The 9841-nt window shown below is 46.3% G+C and overlaps 1 protein-coding gene across 1 annotated transcript in view; it reads right to left on the bottom strand.

The window, feature by feature from the left end:
* LOC148142793 (uncharacterized) overlaps positions 1-9841 on the bottom strand; it is a 79735-nt gene continuing 69894 nt past the window's right edge. Inside the window, exon 5 of the mRNA XM_087975750.1 lies at positions 1-774. Within this exon, the coding sequence (XP_087831876.1) occupies positions 1-774 (774 nt within the window). The remainder of the gene's footprint in view (positions 775-9841) is intronic.

Here is a 9841-nt window from a genome sequence, read left to right as displayed (position 1 = left end):
TCAGTCCCCCTGCGATAGCACGTGAAGTCGCTGGTGGCTCTGGAGGTGGGAGGAGCGGGTGAAAGCCTTCCCACACTCAGGGCAGCTGAAGGGCCTCTCCCCTGTGTGGACTCGCCGGTGGGTCAGCAGGGAGGAGGAATCGCTGAAGGCCTTCCCACATTCGGAACATTTGAAGGGCTTCTCCCCCGTGTGGACCCGCTGGTGTCTCAGCAGGGAGTAGGAATAGCTGAAGGCCTTCCCACACTTGGGACAGCAGAAGGGCCTCTCCCCCGTGTGGACCTGCTGGTGGGTCAGCAAATTGGAGGAACGGCTGAAGGCCTTCCCGCACTCGGGGCAGCTGAAGGGGGTCTCCCCCGTGTGGACCCGCTGGTGCCTCAGCAGGGTGGAGGAATCGCTGAAGGTCTTCCCACACTCGGGACAGCTGAAGGGCCTCTCCCCCGTATGGACTCGCCGGTGGGTCAGTAGGGAGGATGAATCGCTGAAGGCCTTCCCACACTCGGGACAGCTGAAGGGCCTCTCCCCCATGTGGATCCGCTGGTGCCTAAGCAGGGCAGAGACCTGGGTAAAGCCCTTCCCACACTTGGGACAGGAAAACGGCCTCTCCCCGGTGTGGATGCGCCGATGAATCTCCAGGTCAGACGGAGTACGGAAGCCTTTCCCACAGTTACCACACTTCCACGGTTTCTCCATGTCCGAAGCTTCGGCCACAAGCAAATGCATGTTCTGCCCCTCACTGCTGTGAATTCCTCTTTCCAGGCTGTATAAGAGTTTCAGGCTCCACACTCAGTGCGCAGCAACAGTAGGGTCTCTCATCCAGTCCCACTGATAATGAAAATGTACTGAAATAGGAACCAAAAAGCTTTGCTCCTTCTCACAGAATTGTAATAAAAAATCGTGGCTGTCCCAATCGATTGAGAGACTGTCAGATATTGACGTGAAAGTGAGGACCGCAGATGGGGGAGAGTCAGTGTTGAAAAGTGCGGCGCTGGAAAAGCACAGTAGGTCATGCAGCATCCAAGGAGCAGGAGAGTCAACATTTCGGGCATAAGCCCTTCATCTGTTCATTTTGAAACTTCTGTCTTCGGATCTTCAAATACTCTGGAAAAAGAGATTACAAAAGTCATCGCTGTCAGTGCAGGGTAGAAATTCAGAACAAGCTATTCTACTTTCTGTGCAGCATTCTTTTCTTTTGTTATTCCACAAAATTGAAAGCAACTTCCTTCTCTCTCTCTCTCTCTCTCTCCCCCTCACCCCTCTGTTCTCACTCCGCTCTAAGTAATTCTCCTGAAGGTGCTGATTCAGGATCAGAACAGCAAAAACGTCAAGACTTACATATTGGATAACTCCACCTGAAAGTTAATATCTTTCACAACATTGGGATACTGAGAGTGAGCAGGTCTGATTTTGGGAAGCAAAACAAAATGTGTCAATTCAGGATGAATCAGGAATACAGCTTGAGGAATAACCAGACACGTCAAGGTATTAACACAGACACCAGAGAGAAACTGAACAGAAGAGACGTGGCAAACTTTAGTAGAAAGCCAGAGTCGTTAAGATATACCGCACAGTAACAGACCTTCTGGTCCAATTCGTCTATGCTGACCAGATATTGTAAATCAATTTAGTCCCATTTGTCAGCACTTGGCCCATATCCCTTGGCCAATCCACCCTACTTTGCACATCCTGGACACTATGTGTAAGTTAGCATGGCTAACCCACACAAACCTGCACCTCCTTGGGCACGATGGGTACTTTAACACGGCCAATCCACCCTCACCTGCACATCCCTGGGCACTATGCATAATTTAGCATGATCAATCCACCCTAACCTGGGCAAAGTTAAAAATTACACAAACGCGCGTTATAGTCCAACAGGTTTATTTGGAAGAACAATCGTTCGGAGCACTGCTCCTTCATCAGGTGGTTGTGGAGAATAAGACCATAAGGCACAGAATTTATGGAAAGACATTTGTGGCCTGCCATGGAAATGATATATTGAACAAATCTGGATTGTTAAGTCTTTCATCTTTTAGAATGGATTGCAGGGATCATTAATATGTAAATCCCAGAATTTCCTGCAAGGCACCCTCTCAAGATAACATAAGGCTTTACAACAAAAGGTGGCATCTCAGCTCAGACAATGCACTAAAGGTATGAGGTCAGAGTTTGCCTGTATCTCAGTCTTGAGTCAGACTGTTTCTATTTCCAAAGCAGGAATTTATAAAATATTATCTGGATTGACTGCCTGCATGAACTGCCGAGTCTCATCCACCAGCTGAAATGACTGGATAGGAAGGGCTTGATCCCCACAGTGCAATGAATTCCCACTTTCCACCAAAATCCCAAATGTCCACGCTCACTCAGTTGCTCTCTCACAAATCAAATATTTCATTGTAACTTCTTCTGCTCCCAGTAAGGGCAAAAAAATCTTTGAAAGTTGCTCTGAAAGTCCAGTCTTCACAACCACACTTCTGCTTTCACCGAAGACAATTAGTCATACAGCACGGAAACAGACCCTTTGGTCAAATTCGTCTGTGCCAAACAGATATCCGAAATTAATCTAGTCCCATTTGCCAGCATGTGGCTCTTATGGTTCTAAACCATTCCTATTCATGTACCCAGCCAGATGCATTTTAAAGATAATTGTACCAGCCTCACCACTTCCTCTGGCAGCTCGTTCCATACATGCACAACCCTCTGCGTGAAAAAGTTGCCCCTCAGGGCCCTTTTAAATCATTCCCCTCTCACCTCAAACATATGCCCTCTAGTTTTGGACTCTCCTACCTTGGGGAAAAGACCTTGGATATTCACCCTATCCATGCTCGTTATAAACCTCTATATGGCTGCCCCTCAGCCTCCGATTCTCCAGGGTACTTCAAACCCTCCAAGTCTAGCAACATCCTCGCAAATCTTTTCCGAACCCTCTCAAAGTTTCACAAGTTATTTCCGAAAGCAGGGAGACCAGCACTGGATGCACTATTCCAAAAGTCGCCTTACCAATGTACAGCCACAACATGATCTCCCAATGCCTATACTCAATACGCTGACCAATAAAGGAAAGCATACCAAACACCACCACCACTATCCTGTCTACCTGCGACTCCACTTTCAAGGAGCTATGAACCTGCACTCCAAGGTCTCTTTGTTCTGCAACACTCCCCTTCACTGTGCCAGTCCTGCCTGGATTGCTTGACCAAAATGCAAAACCTAATTTCTCTAAATTAAACTCCATCTGCCACTCCTTGGCCCATTGGACCATCTGATCAATTCTAATTTATAGTGAATTCTGCTTCCTCTCATTCTCTCGAAGCTGAAAATCTCCATCCCACACACTCTCCCTCCCTTCTCACTTTGTAGAACCTAATCCCTGCTGTATCTCATCCTGAAGGGTCTGGTTCATGCTGTTTAACAGGCCCACACTCAGGGGAGATCTAATTGAAACATACAGAATACTGAACGGCCTGGACAGAGTGGATGTTGGGAAGATCTTTCCATTGGGAGGAGAGACTCGGGCTCGAGGCACAGTCTTAGAGTAAAGGGAAGACCCTTTACATTGGAGGTAAGGAGAAACGTCTTCAGCCAGAGAGTAATGAATCTATGGAATTAACTGCCACAGAAGGCTGTGGAGGCCAGGTCACTGAGGATATGTAAGACTGAGATAGATAGGTTCTTGAGTATCAAGGGGATCGAGGGTTACGGGGAAAAAGCAGGAGAACGCGGATAAGAAACTTAACAGCCACGATTGAATGGTATGAGCAAACCCAATGGGCTGAATGGCCTAATTGCTGTTCCTATATCTGATGGTCTCTTGCTGTCCTGGACACAAACTGTATGAATCCAAGTAAGATTCTGTTAATCCATTTTTTAAGATTAGAATCAGTCTAACCGTTGTGGTACAGACAGCCTCACACAGGGAAACTCACACCTTCAATACGTTATCTGGGACAACATGATACCAATTGGGAATGTAACTTTTAAAAAAGGTTTTGCTATTTACATATGAAAGAACTAAAACCAACATGGTTATTCTAAAAGAGGAGAGACTTAACAACAATCCAGGTCTTTTTCAATATATAATTTCAGTTACATCCCACTGTAAACTTTTGCTATAAATTCAGTGTCTTACAATGGTATTCTTCACAACCACCCGATGAAGGAGCAGCAATCTGAAAGCTAGTGCTTCCAAATAAACCTGTTGGACCATAATCCTGTGTTTTTGATTTTTAACTTTGGACACAGAGCGTGAGAATTGGGAGCAGGAGTTGGTCATTTGGTCTTTGGAGCCTGAACCAGCATTGAACAGACCATAACTGGATATGAATCTTCCTACATCTCGGTGGATAGGCTGGGACTTTCTTCACTGGAGCACAGGAGGTTGAGAAGTGACCTTATAGAGGTTTATAAAATCATGAGAAGTATACATGAGGTGAATGGCAGGTGTCATTTCCCTCAGGTGGGGGTTTCAGGATTAGGCAGCAAATTTTGAAAGGAGAGAGGAGAAAGGTTTTGAAAAGACTTGAGGCAGTTTTTTTTTTTAAATACAGTAGTTCACGTGTGGAATGAATGTCCAGAGGAAGTGATGTTACTTTCAAAAGACATTTGGTTAATTACATGAATAGGAAAGGTTCGGAGGGATATGGGCCAAACACAGGTAGGTGGGACTAGATTAGTTTGTGAATATATTCAACGTGGTCTAGTTGGACTGAATGGTCTGTTTTTTTTGCTGTATGACTGTAACTGTTCTGTACTTGTCTTAAAAACATTTTCTTGCTTTCTCCCATAAACATCCACTTTATTGTTGCTCAAAACTCAGATGAACTCAGCCTTGAATATATTCAATGACCACTAACTGCAGGAAGGCATCCACAATTCTGAACACAATTCCTCTTGCTAATATACCACTTGCCTTGCTGATTGCTTGCTGCACCTGTCTGACAACTGGCAGTGACTGGTGTAGAAAGACACTGAGCCCCCTTTCTACATCCACATATCATTCCCTATTCCCTTGTGCCTGAAACATCGACTGTCCTGCCCCTCAGATGCTGTCTGACCTGCTGTGCTTTTCCAGCGCCACACTTACTGACTCTAATCACCAGTATCTGCAGATCTCACTTTCTCCACATCTCAGTATATCACCATTTAAATAATACACTTCCTTTCTGCTCTTTTTCACAACTTCACATTGTTGTACTCTTTTTCTCATGTTTTCCAATTGTGGTCTTCTCTACATTGCGGAGACTGAGGATAAACTTGGGAACGGTTTGCTGAGCATCGCAGGCAGGTCCACAGTCACTGCCCACTTTAATTTCCCTTCCCCCTCCCTTTCTGAAAAGATTATCTTAGGCTTTCTCCATTACCACAATGAACCAAACAGCAAATTGGAGGAACAACACCTCATCTTCCGCCTGGGCAGCCTATAGCCTAGAGGACTCAACATTGAGTACTCCAATCTCAAATAACCTCACTTCCCATTCTCCCCCCCCCCCCCCCAAACGACTCCCTTCTCAGCTCCTCCCCCTCATCACTCATGAACCAGATTTATTCCTCCCATTCACCAACCAGGTCAGACCTTTCACCTATCCCCAATTCACCACCCTGCCCCAAGGACACTCTTTATCTGCACCTATCCCCAATCCTGAAGAAGGGTTACCCCTGAAACGTCGACTTCTCCACCTCCTGATGCTACCTGGCTTGTTCTTCCAGTCTCCTGCCTGTCTATTTTGCCAATTGCGACACAGACGTGGAGCAACGTTTCCAGAGTCTGTCCACCCCGATTCACTGCCTTTCCTTTCAGTTGCTGCAAGTCAACAACTGAAGCCCTGAATGAAAAAAAAAGAAATGGAAAAGGTGGTGAGAGAAGAGAGTGCCGTACTCACAGATGTTGGACAGAGGAAGGAGATTGCAGTCTGGGGTGAAGCTCAATCTTCATTCAGAGAAACAGGAGCAGCAGCAGCAGCTTCAGAAACTCAGGGTCCAACTTCCGCATTCAGACAATGGGGTGGCTCTGATTGGCAGGAGGACTAGACTCTTTCCGGTCCTCCTGTACTTCCTATTGGTCAATCAAAAGAAGATCGCGCGCCTTTTTGTGCGGACTGCGATGATCATACCCAGTGTTTTTGCTGACACCCGGCGAGCATGCGCATGACGTTGCTGACACCGGCAAACATGCGCTGTATGCTCTATCGGGATGCTGGTGTTCCTGACAGATTTTAAGTGTCCAAATGCCAATAGGAAAAAAAGGGGTCGAGCCACAATATGTTTTCCCCGTGGTTCTACATTTTATTGCTTTTGCATTTTGTCTCGCTGCTCAACCTTTGTACGTCTTTTCCCCTTGTTGAGAGAGTCTCCCCGTGAGCTGACTGTGGGCAGCGCTTTAACCAGTTACACAGACTGAAGAAACATTACACTATTCGCAGGAGGGAGTGACTGTACACGTTTCCTGAGTGTGATCACACTTTCAATTGTTCATCGGAAACACAGAGCCAAAAAGTCACCAGAACTGCGGAGAAGTTGTGGAAATGTGGGGACTGAGGGAAGGGATTCCATTCCCTGTGGGCACTGGAGATTCATCAGCTCAGTTGCAGTACGGAGAGGCCGTTCTTCAAAAAATTATTACAACATTATTTCCCATTGACAAAAACACATTCAGGCTGCCTGATTACCTTGAACTTATACAAGTGCCCTGTCATAATATCTTTGATAATAGCTTTGAACATTTTCCCCATTACATATGTTAAGTTAAATGGTCTGCAGTTTCCTGTTCTCGGTCTCCCTTTTTGAAGAAAGGATTTTTCCAATCTAAAGAAACCATCCCTGAAACTAATGAGGTTTGGAAAATTAAAACCAATACATTAACTATTACGGGGAGAATGCGGGTAAGTAGAGTTGAAATGCCCATCAGCCATGATTGAATGGCAGAGTGGACTCGATGGGCTGAATGGCCTTACTTCCACTCCTATGTCTTATGGTCTTATTTCACTCGCTAATTTCTCTTTAAGAGTCCAGGATGAATTCCTTCAAATACCCGGGACTTATCAGCTCGTAGTTCCAACAGTTTACTCAGTACTAATTCCTTGGTGATTGTAATTTTCTTCAGTTCCTCCCTCCCTTTCAATTCCTGATTTACAGCTAGTTCCAGGGTGTTACTTGTATCCTCTCTAGTGAAGTCAGATTCAAACTCTTTTCAATTCATGTGCCATCTCTTTATCCTCCGTTACTGAATCCCCAGACTCATTTTTGTTAACTTTTTTTTAAGAAAAGCTGACAAAACTTTCCAACCTGTTTTTATAATTTGTTTAGCTAACTTTCTAACCGTAATTGCCGTGCTACTGCCTGCATTATTTCTGATATTTTGCCACAGCTCCCAACTCTAGCATCAACTTGTCTGCGTATTCTATTGAACTGACCTTGATCAAGTGTTGCAAAACACACAAGGGCAAATCTTTCCTCTCCAGAAAGTCTTAGTACTTAACATGATAACATTCACTTTGAAATATTGTTCATCCAAATTTTACCAAGCACATACTACAGATTCAACATCCCACAATGACACCCAGTTTTGTTATGATCTTTAATTCTGAAGAGAAATTTGAATACCCAATGATTAACTGGAAGAACTCTTCATTAAGTTTTCACATTTTTAAACAAATAAAAATTACCAATTAACTGGAGTCTTGATAGTTCATTCACTTTCTGGGAATAGTCCAAGGATGCAACATCTCTCTAGGATTCACTTGAATCCTTCTCAGGAATACAAGTATTCCTGGTAATTGTATGTGGGAAAAGATCTGCCACCCTGGCAACCCACAATAGGCCCACAAAAGCAAAATTGGCCAAACTGTACCAAAACACCCAGAATGTCTTAGCAGGGACCAAGCAGGCTGACAAGTGAAACTAGACAGCACTTGCAGACAAGGGAATACCTGTACAGCTCAAGTACCCACTAACAATGACAGAGTACCACAGCTATCACAAGGCCCTGAGGGCAGTTTCACAACCCAGCAAGACCAAAGCCACACAAAGAACAGGTCAGACAGAGAGGCACCAGCAAGAGCATTGCTCCCAGGACAGGACAATGGAAGCACCTCACCGCTTCAGAGGAGACATTAGCACCTACCTGCGAAGACGAATGGAAGCTCCTGATCCATCGATACTGTCAGAATGTTGCTTTGTGTAGAGAATTAGGACATTCCTCTGATAACTGTTTTGCGATTAGCATCATTGTAACTAGATTACTCCATTTCCAGCAGCAACATTTCACTGCCACCCAGAGAATTGGCTATGAGGTTGCTTTACTATCCAAAGCCATCATGTCCCTACAATGTGCCCCTGCCCTAAACCCCACCACCCTGCTTCCACTCACTCTGACCACTATTACGGATGAACACAACTGTTTAGACCTTGTCCAGCAGGTCGCTGCCCCATGCCCTGACCTCTCTGAAACACCTCTAGACAACTCTGACCTCATATTCTACACATATGGCTCATCCTTCAGACCCTCAGACCACTGCACACTGGCAGGATATGCCCTCGGCACTCCTTTCATAGTTCTAGAGTCAGCTGCACTGCCAAATGGCACATCTGCACAAGCTGCAGAGCTGTTTGCACTCACTAGGGCTTGTGTCATTGCTAAAGGACACACAGCAAACATTTATCCTGACTCCAGATATGCCTTCGGAGTCATCCACGATTTTGGCACATTCTGGAAACAGAGAGGCTTCATCACGTCAGCAGGGAGGCCACTACAACACGCTACGCTGATTTCTAATCTCCTGGAAGCAGCCCTGTTACCCTCAGCCCCAGCAATTATCAAATCCCGTGCCCATACCTCAGCCACTGACCCGGTCACCCTCGGGAATGCCTCAGCTGACACAGCAGCCCAGAGGTTGCACTGCACCCCACCATCTACATCCTGCAGGCTCCCATATTCCCTGACCCCATGGAGGCTGTGCAAGCTACCCAAGAAACTGCTCCACAGCAGGAAAAGGACAGTTGGGCCTGCACTGGGGCCACACAATCTCCTTCCCTCAACCTGCTAATACACCCTGATGGCCACATCATTTGCCCAAGTGCCCACCTACACACACTGGCCCTAGCAGCCCACAGCATTGGCCATACAGGCAAGAGGGGCATGATACACACTGTAACGCAGTCCTGGTATGGACCAGGATTCACTGCCGCTGCCCAAGTCCTGCTGTCACAGTGCCTCATCTGCCTGCAGAACAATGCAGGGAAGCCAGTTGTCAAGTACCTGCCAGTTCCTGAGGGGCCTTTCAGCCTCTTACAGATTGACTTCACACACAAATACAGGGTTACAAGTACATCCTGGTCATCAGAGACATGTTCTCCGAGTGGATGGAAGCATTTCCCACAAGAAAGGATGATGCATGTATGGTAGTAAAATGCCTCCTAAAGGATGTCATCCCAGATTTGGAGTTCCCAGCAGCATAGAGACGGAGAGGGGGACTCACTCACGGCTTAGCTCGTGACCGGCATTAGCGAGGCACAAGGGATACCACAGCGACACCCCATCCCCAACCAACGCGTCGTCAGGCATAGTCGAGCAGATGAATGGCATCCTGAAGACCACACTAACTAAAACCACCCAGAAAACAGGACTGACCTGGTCAGACACCTTGCCACTTGCCCTCTATGCTACACATACGCAGCCAAACTGAACAGCTGTGCTCACCGCTTTTCAAGTACTTATGGGGCAGCCTATGCCCACTGCCACCAGACCCCTGACACTCACCACAGACACAGCCCTGCTTCTGACACAAGAGGCCCCACTAGAGTATGTCCAGGCCCTTAGCAGGAGCATTAGTGTTCACACAACCAGGTC

The sequence above is a fragment of the Chiloscyllium plagiosum genome, unplaced genomic scaffold (genome assembly GCF_037043375.1).
Source record: "Chiloscyllium plagiosum isolate Xiang-an unplaced genomic scaffold, Cpla_swu_hap1 HiC_scaffold_27, whole genome shotgun sequence".
NCBI lineage: Eukaryota > Metazoa > Chordata > Chondrichthyes > Orectolobiformes > Hemiscylliidae > Chiloscyllium > Chiloscyllium plagiosum.
The sequence above is the reverse complement of the archived record's forward strand: the minus strand, read 5'-3'. Positions and strand labels throughout refer to the sequence as shown.